This window comes from Dama dama, chromosome 29 (assembly GCF_033118175.1).
Source record: "Dama dama isolate Ldn47 chromosome 29, ASM3311817v1, whole genome shotgun sequence".
Lineage (NCBI taxonomy): Eukaryota > Metazoa > Chordata > Mammalia > Artiodactyla > Cervidae > Dama > Dama dama.
Genome location: NC_083709.1, coordinates 53,859,148 through 53,882,044, shown reverse-complemented (window position 1 = coordinate 53,882,044; position 22,897 = coordinate 53,859,148). Strand labels below are relative to the sequence as shown.

The window sequence follows — 22,897 nt, the reverse complement described above, 5'->3', positions numbered from 1 at the left end:
ATAACTTTCTATAAACATTCCAAAAAATGATCTAAAAATCATCTAAAGAATGCACATATTGTGCACATGTTTATTATGTATAAAAAACAAAGTATATACATGAAGGATATACTGCTTTCATCTTGGAGAGGAACTCTCATCCATTAGAAATCACTGCCAAGAGCAGTAGACAGATTATCTAGGTTAAGGGAAACGAATACTATAATGAATTATTGATTTCTGCCATAAGGGAGGGAATAGAAAACGGTGACATAAATGCCAAGTTTTTGCCATACAAGAAATTCACCAAACTATTAACAAAGGTTGCTTCTAGAAGTGGAATTGTCAAGAGAGCCTTCATTTTCTACTTTTTATAACCCTAGATTAAGTTTTTTTCTCTAACAATCAAGTATTTTGCTTTCAAAATTCAGGGGAAAAAAAAAAAAATTTTCCCTGCTGGTGCAGTGGTTAAAAATATGCCTTCCAATGCAGGGGATGCAGGTTTGATCCTGGTCAGGGGACTAAGAACCCACATACTGCAGAGCAACTAAGCCAGTGCACAACTAGGGAGCCGGAGCTACAAATAGAGAGACTGTGTATCGCAGTTACTGAGTCTGCATGCTCTAGAGCCTGCATGCCACAACTAGAAAGAAGCCTGCATGCCTTAACAATGATCCTGTGGGTGCAACTGAGATGCAGCAAAATAAATATTTCTGAAAGATAAAAAAAAAAAGCTTAAGTTTGTAAAAATACTGCAACTTCTTAATGAATAATTAATATTTAATAGTGGTATAGTATTATTTCATTATCTCCCATAAATTTCTAATTTCTTATGAATTTTTCCAGAAAAAAGTTCTTACAATTCAGGCTTTAAAAGATGCATTAAAGAAAAAAGAAACTTACTTTTCTGGATGAAGTATTCCTTAAATATTATTTCTAATATTAATATCATAATATAGTCTTATACCACTGATGCTGAAGAAGGTGAAGTTGAACAATTCTATTAAGACCTTTAGGACTTTCTAGAACCAACCAAAAAAAGATGTCCTTTTCATTGTAGGGTACTAGAAAGCAAGAGTAGGGAGTCAAGAGATACCTAGAGGAACAGGCAAGTTTGGCCTTGGAGTACAAAATGAAACAGGGCAAAGGCTAACAGAGTTTTCTCAAGAGAACACACTGGACATAGCAAACACCCTCTTACAACACAAGAGATGACCCTACACACATACATCACCAAATGGTCAATACTGAAATAAGACTGATCATATTCTTTGCAGTCAAAGATGGTGTAACTCTATACAGTCAGCAAAACCAAGACCCGGAGCTGTGGCTCAGATAATCAGCTCCTCATTGCAAAACTCAGGCTTAACTTGAAGAAAGCAGGGAAAACCACTAGGCCATTCAGGTATGACCTAATTCAAATCCCTTATGATCATACAGTAGAGGTGATGAATAGATTCACGAGATTAGATCTGGTAGCTAGAGTGTCTGAAGAACTATGGACAGAGGTCCATAACCTTGTACAGGAGGCAGGGACCAAAACCACCCAAAGGAAAAGAAATGCAAGAAGGCAAAATGGTTGTGTAAGGAGGCTTTACACATAGCTGAGAAAAGAAAAGCAAAAAGCAAGGGCAAAAGGGAAAGACATACTCAACTGAAAGCAGAGTTCCAAAAAATAGAAGAGATAAGAAGGCCTAAATGGACAGTGCAAAGTAGAGGAAAATGACAGAATGGGAAAGACATGGGGTTGCAAAGAGTCGGACACGACTGAGCAACTTCACTTCAGAAATCTTTTCAAAAAAACTAGAGATACCAGGGGAACATTTCATGCAAGAATGAGCATGATAAAGGACAGAAACAGTAAGGACCTAACAAAAGCAGAAGAGATTAAAAAGAGGTGGAAAGAATACAGAGAAGAACTATACAAAAAAAGGTCTTAATGATCCAGATAAGCAAGATGGTGTGGTCACTCACCTAGAGCTTGACATCCTAGAGTGAAGTGAAGTGGGCCTTAGGAAGCTTTACTACAAACAAGGTTAGTGAAGTAATGGAATTCCAGCTGAGCTATTTAAAATCCTAAAAGATGATGCTGTAGAAGTGTTGCACTCAGAATGTCAGCAAATTTGGAAAACTCAGCAGTGGTCAGAGGACTGGAAAAGGTCTGTTTTCATTCCAATCCCAGAGAAGGGCAGTGTTAATCTACCAACTATTGTACAATTATGCACATTGTGCATGCTAGTAAGGTTATACTGAAAATCCTTCAAGCTTGGCTTCAACAGTATGTGAACTAAGAATTTCCCGATGTACAAGTGGGTTTAGAGAAGGCAGAGGAAACAGAGATTAAACCACCAACATTCACTGGATCATAGAGAAACCAAAGCAATTCCAGAAAAACATCTACTTCTGCTTCATTGACTATGGTAAAGCCTTTGACTGCGTGGATCACAACAAACTGGAAAATCTTAAAGAGATGGGAATACCAAACCACCTTACCTGCCTCCTGAGAAACCTGTATGCTGGTCAAGAAGCAACCTTTAGAACCAGTTAGAACCTTTCATGGACTGGTTAAAACTTGTAAAATGAGTACCACAAGGCTGTATGCTGTCATTCCATTTATTTAACCTCTATACAGAGTACATCATGAAAAATGCTGGGCTGGATGAATCACAAGCTGGAATCAAGAATGCCGGGAGAAACATCAACAAACTCAGACATGTAGATGATGCTACTCTAATAGCAGAAAGTGATAAGAAATTAAAGAGTCTCTTGATGAGGATTAAAGAGTGAAAAAGTTGGCTTAAAACTCAACATTCAAAAAACTTAAGATCATGGCATCCAGTCACATCCCTTCATGGCAAATAGAGAGGGGAAAAGTGGAAGCAGACTTTATTTTCTTGGGCTCCAAAATTACTGCAGTGACTGCAGCCACAAAATTAAGACACTTGCTCCTTAGAAGGAAAACTATGACAAACCTAGACAGCGTATTAAGAAGAATAGATATCATTTTGCCGACAAAGGCCCATATGGTCAAAGCTACGCTTTTTCCAGTAGTCATGTATGAATGTGAGAGTTGGAAAATAAAGAAGGCTGAGCACTGAAGAACCGATGCCACAGAACTGTGGTGCTAGAGATGACTACTGACATTCTCTTGGACAGCAAGGAGATCAAACTAGTCAATCTTAAAGGAAATCAACCCTGAATGTTCATTGGAAGGACTGATGCTGAAGCTCCCGTACTTTGGCATCTGATGTGAACAGCCAACTCATTGAAAAATACCCTGATGCTAGGAAAGACTGAAGGCAAAAGAAGGCGGTGTCAGAGGATGAGATGGCTGGATAGCATCATCAACGAACTAGATGTGAATCTGAGCAAACTCCAGGAGATAGTGAAGGTCAGGGAAGCCTGGAGTGCTGTAGTTCATGGGGTTGCAAACAGTCAGACAGGACTTAGCGACTGAACAACAAGAATAAACTCTGTATTATTACTCTTGACTAAAGTCATCAGGAATGCATGAACATAAACTAAGAAATTATGCAGAAAAAACTGGTTTCAGTACTTTTAACACTTACAATTCAATTTCAACCATGCCTTTGGAACATCCTCTCTTCACAAAAAAGCCAACCTAAGATATAAAAAGAGACAAAGTGAGCTGTGTGGTGACATTCCCAGGTGAGATGTAGCAAAGTCATTATTATTTGTCAGATCAAGATTCTTTCCATAATTATTCTGTACATTCATTCCCTTCACTTTCTAACTGTACCCTTTCCAGATTTAGGCTCCTCCAATGTTTCCACTCACAGATGATAACATTCTAAGATATCAATATTTTAATATTCTAATATTTACTGACCTTTCTATGTGTCTAACAGCCTCTTACAAAGTTCATGACAAAGCTATTTACAGTAAGTAGTGCAGAGCAAAAATCTGAGTCCAAGTTATCGAGTTCCAGATCCTGAGTACTTCTATAGAGCTGCACTGATTAAATATTATTAATCATCACTCTAAATAATAGTTCCCATCCTGCTATTAATTAGTAAACACCTATCACCAAGCACTTTTTTAAAAGTCCAATAAATACAGTAAATACAATTTAAGTGAGCACAATTTATATCATAAAATAGATATATTTAAGCTACTTCCTATATGTATGTGAGTGTAAAGTATAAAAAAGACCCTGGGCCTAAAAAAATCAGACTGGATCTTAAATCAGGCTATAATTAAGTAATACTCAAAAAAGGTGGGAAATACACCTTGCAAATAATTGTTTTTTTGATAGTGGTAGTGACAATGATGATGACAATTATAACCACAACAGTTAACATTTATTAAGCATTACTATGTTTATGTTCTAAGCACCTGATATACAATTTTCTCATTTAATACTCATGAGCAAATTTATGAGATATGTATTATATCCATTTTATAGATGCTGAAACTGAGAACCAGAAAGATGAAAAAGAAAGTCTGCTCCTGTAACAAGTACAGTTTAATGATCAAGAGTACAGGCTTCCACATAAACCGTGTCCAGTTCAAATAGCTCTGCCATATACAAGCTGTTCCACCTTGACCAGGTTACTTAACATCTCTGTTTCAGTTTTTTCATAAATAAGGAAAACAATGGCATTTTTTAGGAGTGGGGCATCTGCTCATTAGGTTGCAATAATTAACATACTTGGTACCAAATGGAAGAAATGAAAAAATTAGAAGGCAGTTTTTATTATAAAGTATTTGTACCAGTGGTGCAGAACATGCTTGTACTAAATTTTTATATTGCATTTAAATAGAAATAGAACATTAAAATTTTTTTTGCTAAGAACTTGTACATCCCCAGAACACATCTGTGAATACATAAAGGTCTGCAATCTGTCATCTAAGAAAACTGCACTTCCCAGCCTCCTTTAAAAAGCCTACCACTCAAGGGTGAGGACAGATGTATCTTCATGACAAAAATAAAGAAGGTTGGTGAAAATTGTTACAGTCCAATCCATTCTAACTATGGCAGCCCTTGGAATATAATCCAGCAGACCATTACAGAGAGACAACGAATTAATAAACTACATATAGGGAATTCCCTGGCAGTCCAGTGGTTACAACTGGCACTTTCACTGCCAAAGGCCTGCATTAGATTTCTGGTTGGGGAACTAAAATCCCACAAGCTGTGCAGTGCGGCCAAAAAACAAACACCACATGATATTAATAAAAATCTGAGTATGTCCTTGGAAATTATCTACTCCAACCCCTGTTCTCTGAAATAAAAACTGAATTCCAGACAACTGACTCAGATTACAAAATCAATCACTAACAAAGCAGTATCTTTTCTACCTCATAAAAGCCTCCCTTATAGCATTAAAAATTTTGTTTTGAATAGGTTATTTACAATCTTAAGGGGTATATAAATCAATCTTGTAACCTACATTAAATTTTTCTGTTGTTTAGTCGCTAAGTTGTGTCTGACTCTTTTGTAACGCCATGGATTGTAGCCCGCCCAGCTCCTTCTGTTCATGAGATTCTCCAGGCAAGCATAATGGATTGGGTTGTCATTTTCTTCTACAGAAGATTTTTCCAACCCAGGGATTGAACCTGCATCTCCTGCACTGGCAGGTAGATTCTTTATCATGGAGACACCACGTAAGCCAGCACATTAAATATTAAGCTTTGCTTAAAAATCTGTAGTATCACTTTGATTATATTGTAATATTTACAGTAGTTTTAGAAAAATAAAAGAATCATTTGAAGTTTTAAAAATATTTTACAGTAAAAAAATATTTCACAGTGAAATAACTCAACTTTCAGACTTTCTTTTTAAAATGTTTTTATGTGAAATATATACCAACAGTATATACAAACTTCATGAACTGTTTAGAAATAATAAAACAACTATATATCTACCAGTTTAAGAAACTGATCACTGATCTGACCTTCCTTAATTCATGCTAACTGCATCCTTTTTCTCTCAACTAATGGGGAAGAATTAGGGGAAGAAATAGTTAGGCATTTGGGATCGACATGTACACACTGTTATAGATTTTAAATAGATAATCAATAAGGTCCTACTGTGTATGTATAGCACGGGGAACGCTACTCAATGCTATTTGGCAGCCTGGATGGGAGGGGAGTTTGGGGGAGAATGGATACATGTATACGCATGGCTGAGTACCTTTGCTGTCCAGCTGAAATTATCACAACATTGTTAATCGGCTATACTCCAATATAAAATAAAAAGTTTAAAAAATGAAACAACAACAAATGTAATCTCTAAACTGATTTAATTATCTCTAAACTGATAATTCCTTTGTTTTTGTTTTTTACTGTATGAGACTCCAAATGTTTTTGACTGTTCCAGAAACAAACTCACATTACATGTATTTTTCCAAGATGATATTTTTCCTTAAAATTATGTTTTTGATATTTAACCAATGAGCCAAAGTTTGTTTTCATTGTCATATAATATTCAATTGTATTTGACTATTCCAGAATCTACTGCAAACAATACTTCTATAAGTATTTCCATGATTTCACCTAGTATAAATGCACAAAAGCTGACTAGGATACCTAGAAAGCAGAATTTTTGAGGCGCTAGATATAAGCATTTACAGATTTACTAGGCAATACCATAGCACTTCCCAAGGGGGTTGTACAAATTCATATTCCCACCAAGAATTCATCAGAGTTTCCCCTGCTTTATATCCTTCTAAGCACATGGCACCAATAGAATTCTGGTGGGTCTGATAGATATACCTTACCAGGGCTAATGAGCGTTTCTCTAATAATTAATGAAGTTGAGCATCTTTTCACGTCTGTAGGAATGCACTGGTTGTCTGGGTTGCCTCTTGACTGTGAGACTTTTAAGCATATCTTTTGCTCACGTGTCTTATGAGTTGTCATTATTTTGCTTATTATATAGTTTGTATATCAATCTTGTTATATGTGCTATATATACATGTTCCCAATTTGTGATTAGTCTTTTCTCTACAAGGTGTCTTTTAGATGAACAGAAGTTCCTTAATTTTATTATAGCTGAAATTATCAACTTTTCCTTTTAGGTCTATACTTTAAGACATTTTCATAACCTAAAGTCACAAAAATATTCTCTTCTACTACTGATCTCTTCTAAAAACTTACTGGTCAATCACATTTAGATATTTAATCCACCTGGAACTAATTTTTGTTAAAGTATGAGGAAAGGACTCAATCTCATCTTTTCGTATACCAATAACCAGTTGTCTCAGTACCATTTATCCATCTATTCCTCACTCACCTACCATGTCAGCTCTGTCATAAATCAAGTTTTTACTAAGCTTTGTATCTTGGCTCTTTATTCAGTCACATCACACTACTCTATCCTACATCAATACCACAATGTCTTAATTTACCATAATTTTGTATCATCTTGATATCCAGTAGATAAGTTTTTCCACTTTATCCTATTGTTTTAGAAGGAGCTTAGCTATTTTTCGCCCTCTGTTTTTTCATCTAAATTTTAGAACCAGCTTGTAATTTTTAGATGGTAGCAGGATTCTGACTGGAATGACACTTATCATGACATGTACCAAACGTTAACATTTTAAAATAGAAACTGTAATCTCTGCATAATACCTTTTATTTGCAGCTATGTAACTTAAACCTTTGTTGCTACAATATCCATAGTTGCATTTACTGTTCACTGTTAAGTGAACACAGAAATGCAACTGATTTTTGTTATACAACTTTTTAAGGGGGTTCTCAGTTCTTATTTCTAATCTGCTAATTATAATTCTAAGTTTATTATTAATTCTAATCAATACATATAACTCACAGAAAAGGTTTTGGAGTCCTTAGTAAAAATGTAAAAAGGTCCTTGACTTAGTCTGGGATTCTGTAACAAAAGTCCCCCAGGGTGGGTGGCTTAAACATACATTTCTCAGAAATCTGAAGGTTAAGATATGCAAGATCAATGCATTCACAGATTCAATGTCAGTGTTACACTATCTTACATCTCAGTTCAGTTCAGTCACTCAGTCGTGTCTGACTCTGCGACACCATGCACTACAGCACACCAGGCCTCCCTGTCCATCACCAACTCCCTGAGTTTACTCAAACTCATGCACGTTGAATCAGTGACGCCAGCCAACCATCTCAGCCTTTGTCGTCCCCTTTTCCTCCAGCCTTCAATCTTTCCCAGCATCAGGGTCTTTTCAAATGAGTCAGCTCTTCACATCAGGTGGCCAAAGTATTGAAGTTTCAGCTACAGCATCAGTCCTTCCAATGAACATTCAGGACTGATTTCCTTTAGGATGATGGATTGGCTGGATCTCCTTGGAGACCAAGGGACTCTCAAGAGTCTTCTCCAACACCACAGTTCAAAAGCATCAATTCTTTGGCGCCTAGCTTTCTTTATATTCCAACTCTCACACCTATACTTGCCTACTGGAAAAACCATAGCTTTGACTAGACGGACCTTTGTCAGCAAAGTAATGTCTCTGCTTTTTAATATGCTGACTGGGTTGGTCATAGCTTTTCTTTCAAGGAGGAGGTGTCTTTCAACTGCATGGCTGCAGTCACCAACTGCAGTGATTTTGGAGCCTCCCAAAATAAAGTCTCTCACTGTTTCCATTGTTTCCCCATCTATCTGTCATGAAGTGATGGGACCAGATGCCACGATGTCAGTTTCCTGAATGTTGAGTTTTAAGCCAACTTTTTCACTTTCCTCTTTCACTTTCATCAGGAGGCTCTTTAGTTCTTCTTCACGTTCTGCCAAGGGTGGTGTCATCTGCATATATGAGGTTACTGATATTTCTCCCAGCAAGCCTGATTCCAATTTGTGCTTCATCCACCCTAGTATTTCGCATGATGTACTCTGCATATAAGTTAAATGAGCAGGGTGACAACATTCAGCCTTGACATACTTCTTTCCCGATTTGGAACCAGTCTGTTGTTCCGTGTCCAGTTCTCACTGTTGCTTCTTGACCTGCATACAGGTTTCTCAGGAGGCCGGTAAGGTGGTCTGGTATTCCCATCTCTTGAAGAATTTTCCATAGTTTATTGTGATCCACATAGTCAAAGGCTTTGGCATAGTCAATAAAGCAGAAGTAGATGTTTTTCTGGAACTCTCTTGCTTTTACGATGATCCAGCAGATGTTGGCAATTTGATCTCTGGTTCCTCTGCCTTTCCTAAATCCAGCTTGTACATCTGGAAGTTCACGATTCATGTACTGTTGAAGCCTGGCTTGGAGAATTTTGAGCATTACTTTGCTAACATGTGAGAGGAGTGCGATTGTGAGGTAGTTTGAACATTCTTTGGCACTGCCCTTCTTTGGGATTGGAATGAAAACTGACCATTTCCAGTCCTGTGGCCACTGCTGAGTTTTCCAAATTTGCTGGTATATTGAGTGCAGCACTTTTACAGAATCATCTTATAGGATCTGAAATAGCTCAACTGAAGTTCCATTACTTCCACTAGCTTTGTTCGTAGTGATGCTTCCCCTAAGGCCCGCTTGACTTCACATTCCAGGATGTGTGGCTCTAGGTTTGTGATCACACCATCATGTTTATCTGGGTCATGAAGACTGTTTTTGTATAGTTCTGTGTTTTCTTGCCACCTCTTTTTAATATCTTCTGCTTCTGTTCCATACCGTTTCTGTCCTTTATTGTGCCCATCTTTGCATGAAATGTTCCCTTGGTATCTCCAGTTTTCTTGAAGAGATCTCTAGTCTCCCCCATTCTGTTGTTTTCCTCTATTTCTTTGCATTGATCACTGAGGAAGGCTTTCTTATCTCTCCATGCTATTCTTTGGAACTCTGCATTCAAATGGAATTATCCGTCCTTTTCTCCTTTGCCTTTAGCATCTCTTCTTTTCTCAGCTATTTGTAAGGCCTCCTCAGACAACCATTTTGCCTTTTTGCATTTCTTTTTCTTTGGGATGGTCTTGATCACTGCCTCCTGTACAATGTCACAAACCTCTGTCCATAGTTCTTCAGGCACTCTATCAGATCTAATCCCTTGAATCTATTTGTCACTTCCACTGTATAGCTGTAAGGGATTTGATTTAGGTCATACCTGAGTGGTTAGTGGTTTTCCCTACTTTCTTCAATTTAAGTCTGAATTTGGCAATATTTATTTTCATGATCTGAGCCACAGTCAGCTCCCTGTCTTGTTTTTGCTGAGTGTACAGTGCTTCTCCATCTTTGGCTGCAAAGAATATAAGCAGTCTGGTTTCAGTATTGACCATCTGGTGATGTCCATGTGTAGAATCTTCTCTTGTGTTGTTGGAAGAGGGCGTTTGCTATGACCAGTGCGTTCTCTTGGCAGAACTGTTACCTTTGCCTTGCTCCATTTTGTACTCCAAGGTTGAATTTGCCTGTTACTCCAGGTATCTCTTAACTTCCTACTTTTGCATTCCGGTCCCTTAAAATGAAAAGTAATCTTTTTTGGGTGTTAGTTCTAGAAGGTCTTGTAGGTCTTCATAGAACCATTCAACTTCAGCTTCTTCAGCATTACCGGTTGGGGCATGGACTTGGATTACCGTAATTATGAATTGTTTGCCTTGGAAATGAACAGAGATCGTTCTGTCGTTTTTGAGATCACATCCAAGTACTGCATTTCAGACTTTTGTTGACTGTGATGGCTACTCCATGTCTTCTAAGGGATTCTTACCCACAGTAGTAGATATAATGGTCATCTGAGTTAAACTCACCCATTCCAGTCCACTTTAGTTCACTGATTCCTAAAATGTCAATGTTCACTCTTGCCATCTCCTGTTTGATCACTTCCAATATGACTTGATTCATGGGCCTAACATTCCAGGTTCCTATGCAATATTGCTCTTTACAGCATCGGATTTTACTTCCATTACCAGTCACATCCACAACTGAGTGTTGTTGTTGCTTTGGCTCCATCTCTTCATTCTTTCTGGAGTTATTTCTCCACTGATCTCCCATAGCATACTGGACACCTACTGACTTGGGGAGTTCATCTTTCAGTGTCCTATCTTTTTGTCTTTTCATACTGTTCAAGGGGTTCTCAAGGAAATACTACTGAAGTGGTTTGCCATTCCCTTCTCCAGTGGACCATGTTTTGTCAGAATTCTCCACCATGACCCGTCTGTCTTGGGTGGCCCTACATGGCATAGCTCATACTTTCATTGAGTTAGATAAGGCTGTGGTCCATGTGAGCAGATTGGTTAGGTTTTTGTGATTATGGTTTTCAGTTTGTCTGCCCTCTAATGGAGAAGGTAAGAGGCTTATAGAAGCTTCCTGATGGGAGAGACTGACTCAGGGGGAAACTGGGTCTTGTTCTGATGGGCGGGGCCATGCTCAGTAAATCTTTAATCCAATTTTCTGTTGATGGGTGACTTAACCCTACTAAATTTGCATATTAATCCATCAGGAGGCTTAGCCAAAATTTCTTTATGGTTTTTAAGCAGACATTCCTACGATCTGTGAATGAGTTTTCTTTCTTTTTAACACATATCTTTTCTTTTCTACCTAGAACTTCCAATGCAATGTTCAATAGTAATGACTGTAGGTAACCCTGACATGTACATTTTCATAGATATCTCCTGAAATTAAGAAAGGTCCATTCTGTTCCTAGTTTACTAAGAGTTTTTAATCATAAATTACTGTGGAATTTAACAGAATGCTTTTTATTTGTTGAGAAATTAGTGAGTTCTACTTCTTTAAAACATGGTATATTATGTTAATTTTTTCCTAATAATCAATCTCTCATTTTTTGAATAATTTTCATTTGTTCACAATGTATTATATATTATTAAATTCAGCATGCTAAAGTTCCTTTTTTGTGTGTGATTTTTGCCTCCAGATTCATGAGTGAAATGGGCTTGTTATTTTCTCATGCTATCCTTGATTGATTTGGGTACCTAAAGTCACATTTCCCTGTGTAAACAGCAACTTTTGCTGTTAGGACTAATCCACATTTTGTTTTTGTCCGGTGTTCTCTATGAGAAAAAACTTACCAGCTAATTTATCTTCTTCTCTACTTAAGAGTCAGTTTTGATAATTTAAATAGCTGTAGAAATATATAGTCATGCCAGTCAGGATGGCTGCTATCCAAAAGTCTACAAGCAATAAATGCTGGAGAGGGTGTGGAGAAAAGGGAACCCTCTTACACTGTTGGTGGGAATGCAAACTAGTACAGCCGCTATGGAGAAGAGTGTGGAGATTTCTTAAAAATCTGGAAATAGAACTGCCATATGACCCAGCAATCCCACTTCTGCGCATACACACCGAGGAAACCAGATCTGAAAGAGACACGTGCACCCCAATGTTCATCGCAGCACTGTTTATAATAGCCAGGACATGGAAGCAACCTAGATGCCCATCAGCAGACAAATGGATAAGGAAGCTGTGGTACATATACACCATGGAATATTACTCAGCCGTTAAAAAGAATTCATTTGAATCAGTTCTAATGAGATGGATGAAACTGGAGCCCATTATACAGAGTGAAGTAAGCCAGAAAGATAAAGAACATTACAGCATACTAACACATATATATGGAATTTAGAAAAATGGTAATGATAACCCTATATGCAAAACAGAAAAAGAGACACAGAAGTACAGAACAGACTTTTGGACTGAGGGAGAAGGTGAGCGTGGGATGTTTCGAAAGAACAGCATGTATATTATCTAGGGTGAAACAGATCACCAGCCCAGGTTGGATGCATGAGACAAGTGCTCGGGCCTGGTGCACTGGGAAGACCCAGAGGAATCGGGTGGAGAGGGAGGTGGGAGGGGGGATCGGGATGGGGAATACATGTAACTCCATGGCTGATTCATGTCAATGTATGACAAAACCCACTGTAATGTTGTGAAGTAATTAGCCTCCAACTAATAAAAATAAAGGAAAAAAAAAGAAAAATAAAATTTAAGTCTCAAAAAAAAAAAAGAAATATATACAGTCACAACTTTTAAAACATTTACACTTTAGTGGAATCATTCTCATAATATTCTTCTATTAGGAATATATAAACCTCTGCTGCATTCTTGTAATGCCCTGGTGGCAGTCATAATTATTGTGAAATGTATTGTGCATGTATTTCCACTCTTTCTTATGTTTTCTAATGATGTCTTTTTTCACATTTCTGTTTCTTTTCTCTCTCTCCTTTCTCAAGACTCCTTCTGGAATGTTTGGGCAGTGGTCATTTTTCCTCTACTTTGCTCCTCCTACTTTAACCTTTCCTGTTTGGAAGTTACATATTTCAATTTCTCTTTTTTTTTTAACTGGTTTACCCTACAAATTTTAACATGTACATTTCACTTAATAAACTCTTAAGTTAACCAATTATCTTAACTTTCTCCCAACAATACAGAGAATACTTTAACTCTGATCACTGCTTTTGACAACATTTAGTTCTATCTTCTTTGATTTAAAAAAGCGACAAATGAGACATCAGTATTATTTTATACAGTTTACACATAACTTTACTACTTGTTTAGTAGACTTCACTGGTGAGATGGTGAAGAATCTGTCTGCAATGTGGGAGACCTGGGTTCGATCCCTGGGTTGGGTAGTTCCCCAGGAGAAGGGAATGGCAACCTATTCCAGTATTCTTGACTGGAGAATTCCATGGACATAGGAGCCTGCTGGGCTACAGTCCACAGGATTGCAAAGTGTCAGACACAATTGAGCAACTAACACTTACTAGGTGTTTACCATTCCATTGCTCACATCTTTTTACCTCTCAGACTTTCTTCTGAAATAATTTTCCTTCTTCCTCAATTAAACACTTTCAAAGTTCCTTTATGAGGATCTCAGACTGTTCTCTCAACCCCTTCACATTCTGAGACCATATCACTACCATGTTTGGTATTCTAAAATTTACTACAATGTGTCTATTTGTGTATTTCTTTCATTTACACCATCTGGAATATATTTAGGTGCAATGAATCTGAGGATTCAAGTTTTTCAGCATTTCTGGAAAATTCTTAGTCATTCTTTCCTTGAGTACTGCCTCTTCCTTAGTCCATTATTTTCCTTTAACTAGCAGGTCTCAATCTTGATTTCATACTTTTTATTTTTTTGCTTTAGCTCTATATTTCATTTTTAGAAAAACTGTCAAGTATTTTGGTTCACATATTCTCAAATATGTCTGCTTTGTTGTTTTACCTGTCCATCAAGGTTCTCTCTCATGTATTTTTATTTATATTCTCACTGATTCTTTTTCAAATTTACCTGATCTTTTTGTTACTTACTCCTTTGCAACCTTCTTTCAGTTCCTAAATAAACTAAATATTCCTAGTTTACATTCTACATATACAAGCTCTATAGGTCAGATTATATAACCTGTTGTTTTTATTAGCTCTCATTTCTGATAGTTCATTTCCTCCTATGCTTTGTGATTTTTTGGGGGTATGGATTCATGAATTTCTTGGAACTTTACGTTAGATTTCTTTTCAGGACTGTATTGAAGGCATTTTCCTTCAGAGGATTTGCATTTGCTTCTGCCAGAGATATTACTAAGCGAGGACACTTTAAACTAAAATTACAATGTATTTGTTGAGGCTTGTTTGAAAGATTTTTTTTTTCTTTTTCCTTCTACTACTGTATTCAGAGATAACAATGAGACAAGTAGCCCCACTTTGTGATTTTTTTTTTTTCCCCTGCTACACACTACTCATAGTTTTATCTTCTAACTCTTCTACACCCTCAGGACCCCCAATCCTATGCAACAAATTCAAAGCCAAGTTTCAGGGCACAAGGTAAGTAAACAACCCTGGGAAAACAACTCCAGAGTTTGCAGAAATCTTCAGATCCAAATCACTTTGTTTGTGCCGTTTGTAAACTTACTTCTCCTTTTCACAAGTCCAGTAATACATTTAAAAAGTTTCTTACACTATTTCTAAGGCTGAAGGTGTTACACACTTGGAGAATTCTCTAGGTATATAGCAAACTACATAGCAAACTACTTCTGGAAATTGAGATCTTTCCTCAGTGTCTCTACCTGCCAACTTCATTATCTATATTCAAGCAAAACACATTTGACATACCCAAGGAATTAAGATGCAGAAATTGATTTGTTACCAAAAGCAATTCATGGTTTTGAATTTTGTTAAAAGTATCTATGTTAACTTACCTTATCTGCCCGTCCCATGAAAGCAGGTTTGCCTGCTAATCCAAGGCAAATGGCACATACGATGCTGGACTTCCCTGTTCCATTAGCTCCAATGATCATATTCAAGTGGGGCCCAGGAGATACTTCACAGACATCATATGTCCTAAATTATAAAGAGGTGAGATTACTAAGTAGAGACAAGAAGTGAAGAATATTTTCCTACCTAAAGCACTTGCTTTACCCTTATCACTATCTATAGGTTTCCTCAAATTCTTTAAAAACCAACTAACCTTATAAATTTTAATGTAAGTAAGATTAGGTTATAGGTTGTTAATAATTTAGATGGGAAAAAAAAATCTGTCAGTGAGAGAAATGAAAAAGTGACAAAGTATATCTAAAATTAGGACATTCATGGGAAAATAAAAGTTCACGTAATTTTTTTCAAATATTAAGTCTGCTGAATAGAGCAAAGTTTGATACAATTTATTCTTAAGTAATTCTAATACATGAGAAACTACATCAAAGCTACTGTACAAATGAGTTTTAAACAAATTATATGTAAGTGAAGTAACGGCTCATTCTAAATTTGTGTATTTTACATTTCTATTTCTCTTGAATTAAAATGCTTACTAGAAACTTATCATAGTCAACTGAATTATTTTTATTATAATTAGAAAACTGAAGACATAGCAACTCAATAGTTTAGTTTATTAATTTTTAAAAATAACATGAATTTCCTTTAATATGCTGCCAGACATTCACCAAAGGATCTATTTCTAGTACAAACTAAATTTTATTCCTATGGGAGGAAACAAGAGTGCATCATCACCAGGCATGTCTGTAACATTCCCTCATACTAGAAAGCAGCATGCTGTCCTGCTCTCTACCTGCAACAGTAGCATCTAATCCAGATTAGTCTTCAGGGACAGCTATGGCAAGATGTGAAGGAAACTGACTCAGTATCTCTGTACCATGTCCTTGAATATCTGGAACTGGAGCCCATAAGTAAGCCCATAAGTCCTGTGCCCAGTTTCAGCTGGCTACCAACTAATTCCCCAAGGGTAAAAGCTTAACCTATTACTAACCTGCTAGGTATTCAAAGAATTTAACCAAGCACACTTCAACTTTAATACTCCCAGAAATTAATAATTCTGAAATTCCAAGTGGTAATAAAATCAATGCAGGTGGTAAAGAGAAGTATTTTCTGGCAGGTTTCCAACCCCACTTCTCTGCAGAGCATCCATCTTTTCAGAAGCTTTATTCTAGTAACAACAGAGTCTTGAAACAATCCTTTACAACAGTTAAAATAACACTAGTTTGGGAATTTCAGACATCTGGAAAATTATCTGACTTGGAGCTTCTTAATCCCAACACATGCAGTTACATTCTTTTAATATTTGAATTTCCTGCTGTGAACTGTCTTACTAAAATAGTGATGCAACTAGTATTTAAGCAAACAAATACAGCAGAAAAAAAGCATGAAAACTTCTGACTTATATCGTTACACACAAATACTATAAACACAAAAAGCTGCCAAAAACTAAATAAAGCCTCTGCAATAAAAACAAAAACAAACAAACAAACAAAAAAAACATTCTGAGTCTCTACATTTATTGGAAATTACCTTTTGTGAGTTCCCTTTTCTCTGACCTCTCCCTGAAAAAGCTAACTTCAGAGGCCAGTTTACATACTTTATCTAGTACCTCATAATATTCTCCATGGCCTCAGGTAACATCTATATACTGAAAGTCAGTTCAGATGACCTACAGATGCAATTCCCACCTCAAGAACTCTATTTGGATGTCCCACAACAGTCACTTCAAACTTAACATATTCAAAACTATTACACTGGTACAAAAGTAACTGTGGTTTTGCATTGTTGAACTTTGCTGTTTGATACTGGAATAGATTTTCAAATAAATGTGGTTATGTTACACATCATTTTAATGCACATTTTTTGCCTCTTTTTTGCTAATGACTTATTACTTGCTGTGTACTTTATATTTATTTTAGACTAGGGAAATGATGTTAGACAAAATGCAAATTCGAGCAATTTTCTTATTCGAGTTCAAAATGGGTCATAAGGCAGCGGAGATAACTCGCAACATCAACCACGCATTTGGCCCAGGAACTGCTAATGAAACTGCACCGTCTCAAGAAGTTTTGCAAAGGAGATGAAAGCCTTGAAGATGAGTAGCACACTGGCCGGCCATTGGAAGTTGAATGACAACAACCAACTGAGAGGATAATCAATGCTGAACCTCTTACAACTACATCAGAAGTTGCCCAAGAACTCAATGTCAATCCTTCTATGGTCATTTGGCATTTGAAGCAAATTGGAAAGGTGGAAAAGCTCGATAAGTGGGTGCCTCATGAACTGACCAAAAAAAAAAAAAATCGTTGTTCTGAAGTGTCATCTTCTCTTACTGTATGCAACAACAAACCATTTCTTGATTGGATTGTGACATGTGACAAAAAGTGGACTTTATATGACAACCGGTGATGACCTGCTCAGTGGTTGGACCAAGAAGAAACTCCAAAGCACTTTCCAAAGCCAAACCAAAAAAAAAAAAAGGTCATGATCACTCTTTTGGTGGTCTGCTGCCCATCTGATATACTACAGCTTTCTGAATGCTGGTGTAAAGAAACCAGTACATCTGAGAAGTATGCTCAGCAAATCGATGAGATGCACAGAAACTGCAATGCCTGCAGCCAACACTGGCCAACTGAATGGGTCCAATTCATCTCCATGACAACGCCTGACCATACATCACAAAACCAACTCTTCAAAAGTTGAATGAATTGGGCTACGAAGTTTTGCCTCAACAGCCACATAACCTATCGCCAACCGATTACCACTTCTTCAAGCATCTCGACAACATTTTGCAGGCAAATCACTTCCACAACCAGCATGAAATAGAAAATGCTTTCCAAGAGTTCAACGAATCCTGAAGGACGGATTTTTACGCTACAAGAATAAACAAACTTACTTCTTGTTGGCAAAAATGTGTTGACTGTAATGGTTGCTATTTTGATCAATGTGTTTCAGTCTAGCTACAATAATTTAAAATTCACAGTCCAAAACCGAAATTCCTTTTTCATAAGCCTTAAAAAAAAAAAAAAAACTAAAACCACTCTTGCAGTCTCTTAGTGAAAGATACCATTATTCATCCCCCTGCCGACAGCAGAAACCTAGGCATCATCTTTGATTCTTTTCATCTCCTTCACCTCTGTTCACACTACCCACCCACTCATCATTCCATTTATCACCAAATAATGTTGGTAAACAAGAAAATCTGACATTGTTTTTAAAAAAAGAAACAGATAAAATAGGACCTTTCATAATTTAGGTCTAGATCATCTTTTTCTACTTTCTATCTCCTTCCCCTATTCTCTAATTAGACCTCTAAAGTTTACCTGTAAGGAATTTCCTTCAGTTTCTTGACTATCTTATGCTTCCTTCTTTCTCAAAGCCTTTGCATATGCTATTACTGCTGCCTAGAAATCTTCCCTCTACTCTCAATCCCACTGGACTTGGTTAACTCACAGCAATCTTTCCCTTGACTACTCTCTTCCAGGCCATTTCAATTCTCTAGGCCTACTCTTCTTACTTCATTCCTAAATCTCAAAGTCTTCTCACAAAAATAAACAAAACCTTACTTAGTTCTGCACTTTCCAGCTACCTTTTCTTTCTCCTCTTCACATCCAAGCTTTACTTCCTCACACTCATTCATTCTTCTGACTGCAAAGTTTTCCACTTCCACTACCTCAAAGCGCCAAAGATCTCCTGACTGCTAAATGCAGCAGGTGCTTTTCTGTAGTTATCTGACTTCACGGTATCACATGATGTTTTTGAAGCACTCTTTTTCCTTGGGTTCTCTGATAATACTCTCCCACGGGTCCCCCCTTATTTCCCTGAATAGTTCCTTCTCAATCTGTCAGTTCTGCTTGCCCATAAATGTTGGCATTCCTCTCGAACTCTGTACTTGGACTTCTATTTCTATTCCCTTCGAGGCAACTTCAACCATTTCTGCAATTTTAACAATCACCTATATGCATGATTCTCAAGTCTCTCATCTATCAACATTTTCCTATAAGCTCCAAACCCTTATAAATACTGCCCATCGAAGACCTTTTAGATGCCCCACAGGAAACTTCAATTCACAAGATACAAAAGGCATTTATTACTACCCTCCCAGAATTACTCTCTCTTTGGCACAGCTCTATACCAACTAGCCAAGAGAGAGACTTGAGAAAAATGCTCCATTTCTCCTTCACCCTGATGCCTCGCAATTAATCTGCAGACAAAATCCTGTCAAATCTATTCTTTCTGCTCCTAACTTCCCACTGCGAGACTCAAATCCCGATTATCTCTGCCTTCATATTGTAAAAGCTTTCTTGCCTCCAATCTTGCCCCCTTCCTAAATCATCCTTCACACTGCTTCCAAAGTAATATAAACCACATAAGGGTGCATGCGTGTGCGCTATTTCAGTCATGTCCAACTCTTTGTGATGCTATGGATGAAGCCCACCAGGCTACTCTGTCCACAGAATTCTCCAGGCAAGAATACTGGAGTGAGTTGCCATGACGCCCTCCAGGAGATCCATCCCCTGTCTCCTAATTCTCCTGCATTGGCAAGCAGGTTATTTACCACTAGCACCACCTTTGAAGCCCAAACCACATATGATGCCCTATTTAAAATGCATCCTGGCTGCCTACAGGATAAAGTTGCAATTTCTCAGCACAGGAAACACAGACCCTCAATAATCCTATTTATCATCAGTATCAACTCTGTCCATACACTCACTCACATCCTATGTCCTAGTCATACTAGGATACTGGAAACTTACTAAATACAGCAAACTGTTTCAGGTAGTTCCATGCTCTTCCCTTAAGACTTTCATATCCTCCAGTACAAGGCCCTTCTCACAACTGTGGAGGAAATTAATCATTTCATCCTTTGTGCCCCCAGGGCATCCTGATAACACACACACACACACACATATAAAATTATGGTAGGTACTTCATTTGACTATATTTATCTTTCCTGATTTGAATTTAAACAACTCAGGTTAAGTATCAGCTGAGTAAACCTGGTCAAATTAACCTCTCTGAGCTTATCAGTGGAGATACTATAAAGAGTTATGAGGAATGAATGAGGGTACTGTGTAAATAAAGTACCTATTTCTATACCTGGCACAGGATAGATGCTTTAAAAAAAATGTTATTGTTACTGTAATTGTTTTCCTTGGGCCACTGTGCAAGCTTAAAATATAACAGACAAATGAACTGCAAGGTGCTAGACGGATACACGGTAGTTGTGTTACAATATCTTTACAATTCTAAAGTGAATACTATAAAAAAAAAAAATAATAAAGTGAATACTATGATTAGTTAGTTGTCTGAAGGGTGAGAAAGGAACCAGGGAAGAAAGTCAGATTTGAAGGAGTCAAGGCTCTGCTGCGTAACGCAACAATTGAGAGCAGGGTTTAATTTTCTGGTACATTTCAGGAAATGTCTGCATCCATGACAACCATCACCATCTTTGTCCACCTGATAACTGCCTTCTCTTCACGAATGTGCCACAGCGTCACTGTCGCACTGATTTAACTGTTGCTTTTTGACTTCCCAGGTTTTGTGAATTACAGATTATGTCTACAGGCCGTGACTTCCAGCGGGAGGAGATGTAATTCCTACTACGTCCACTGCCCGCCATTTGACGCCTTCTAACAACTTTGGCATTAGGAATTAAAAAACTGCAATACACAAACGCACACACCTACCACATCAACAAACACGTCAATCTCCTCGGCCCACAAGCCAATATCCTCACCGCAATCCCCGGGCGAATTTACTAAAAGCCTCAAAAGTCAGGCACACCTCTACCGACCCGCCCCCCGCACGCACGCAGCTTGCGCCCCTCGTGTGTCCGCCGCTGGCCTCCCATGCCGCGGCGCGGCCTCCGGTCACTCACAGGAAGTTCTCCATCGCGATGCGGACGATAGAGCCTTCCACGAAAGGCCCGGACGACAGCAGTGGCGGTGGCGCCGCCGGTGGGACCGAACTCTTTTTCTTGCTCGGGACTTCCGACGAGGGGTCACTCAGGACAGCTCTCTTGGAGGCCAGGGAGCTTGGAGTGGACGTTTTCCTGCTCGGTGTCGCCATCCTGGCGGTCTCTCTTCCCGGCTGTGGCTTCCGTTCCCACCTACCTGCGGCCCCAGCGCGCCGGCGTCCCACTCCCGCGCGAACAGCGCGGCGCGCGACTGCGCGAGAGCCCGCCCCGGCGCCTGCGCAGTCCCTGCCTGGTAGCGTCAGCGGGCACGCCCCGCCCCTCCGCCCCTTGCGGCTCCTAGGAGACGCGAGCTGGCGGGAATGGGACGCGGTGGCACACGGGACTCCGCGGGAAGCGGCCACGGGACTGCTCTGTACATTTCTGCTTTTTTCCGATTTTTTTTTTTAACTCAGAAAAAAATGTCAGCTGCATTTAATGTTTTGGAAGCCTTTTCAGTGCTCAAGGAAACATCCACGAGGGGAGGGAGTGCGGGACCTCGTCATCTTCTGACTGTGCTTTTAATCAGGTCCCCGTGTCTAAACAAAAACCCCAACAAAGCAAACTTTCAAATGACTATGCCAGCTCTTCCCTTAAAACAGCGCTCAGATCTGTTCCGCTCTCTAACAGGTGGAACGATTACACCGCACAGGTTTTCTTCACTACCCCCACCACCACCGCCGCTCCCTAATTCGCTAGTAAGAATTCCTCCTTCGAGCTTTCTAGAAATACCCCAACGAGCGCGCTGGCATCGTTGAGAGGATGCTTCCACTTAAACCTAGTCAGGTTCATCTAGTTAACTCCCTTATTGAAGATGAGGTTCACTGAGGCCTCTACAGGTCTTTAATAATGTCTGATCTACAGTAGGCAAGGCTGAGGCAGTGAAGGAGCCAGGCAAGCAGGTCTCAGAGCTTACGTTCTGCTGTGGAAGACAGGAAAAGAACACGGTAACCTACACAGGATCAAGATAATTTGGTGATAGGTGTCATGAAGGAAAAAAAACAGAATGAATGTAAGAGAGAAGCGGGGAAGGCCTGTCAGAGAAAGTGATACTTGAGCTAAATCCTGAAGAAGGAACTAGCGGAGGAAATGAGAAAAGAGCATTCCAGGCAAGGACAGAGGCTCTGAGGTGGAAGCCAGCAGAATGAGGAACAAAGGGAAGGCGGACTAGGCTGCACCGAAGTGAGCAAGTTTGCAAAGGGGGGCCTAGCCCATCATGCATTTTATCTCAAAAGCCATGGTAAGCCATTGGATGGTTTTAAACAGGAGAGAGACAAGATCTTTAAATGGGGCATTCTTGTTGCTGATTCGTCAGAATCAAGCATAGAAGTTGGGAGGCAATTTAGAAAGCTATTGTAGAAAACCCTGATTCCCCACTCCAGGATAAATGCTCCTTTCCTAAGCCCCTGCTTCTCACACAACTGAAATCTGCACTCTTTAAAAGCTGTAACCGAAGAAAGAATGTATATATTTTTAATGTGAACATGTCTTGGTTGTTAGAAAATTTTTAGTTTTTCAGCAAATTAAATAATACCTTTAAAACTGTTCAAAAGGCAGGGAATAATCTTGTTAAAAATAGGGCTTAGGAGGGTACTATACCCTCATTTGCTACATTGCTAGTACAAATTTTTTGAGAAGTGACTTGGTAACCTGCTTCAAGAGCCTTCAGTTCAGTTCAGTTCAGTGGCTCAGTCATGTCCGACTCTTTGTGACCCCATGAATCGCAGCACGCCAGGCCTCCCTGTCCATCAACAACTCCCGGAGTTTACTCAAACTCATGCCCATGGAGTCAGTGATGCCATCCAGCCATCTCATCCTC

General features: G+C 38.7%; 1 protein-coding gene across 2 annotated transcripts in view; it reads right to left on the bottom strand.

Annotated features, from left to right (window-relative positions):
- The window catches only part of SMC5 (structural maintenance of chromosomes 5), a 106,978-nt gene extending 85,690 nt beyond the window's left edge, over positions 1 to 21,288 (bottom strand). For both annotated transcript variants that reach the window (XM_061132559.1, XM_061132560.1), the window contains exons 1-3: positions 21,004 to 21,288; positions 15,050 to 15,191; positions 3,549 to 3,601 (exon numbers count right to left, since the gene is read on the bottom strand). In XM_061132559.1, coding sequence (XP_060988542.1) covers positions 3,549 to 3,601; positions 15,050 to 15,191; positions 21,004 to 21,194 — 386 coding nt within the window. In that variant the 5' untranslated portion in view covers positions 21,195 to 21,288. The remainder of the gene's footprint in view (positions 1 to 3,548; positions 3,602 to 15,049; positions 15,192 to 21,003) is intronic.
- Between the last annotated feature and the right edge of the window lie 1,609 nt (positions 21,289 to 22,897).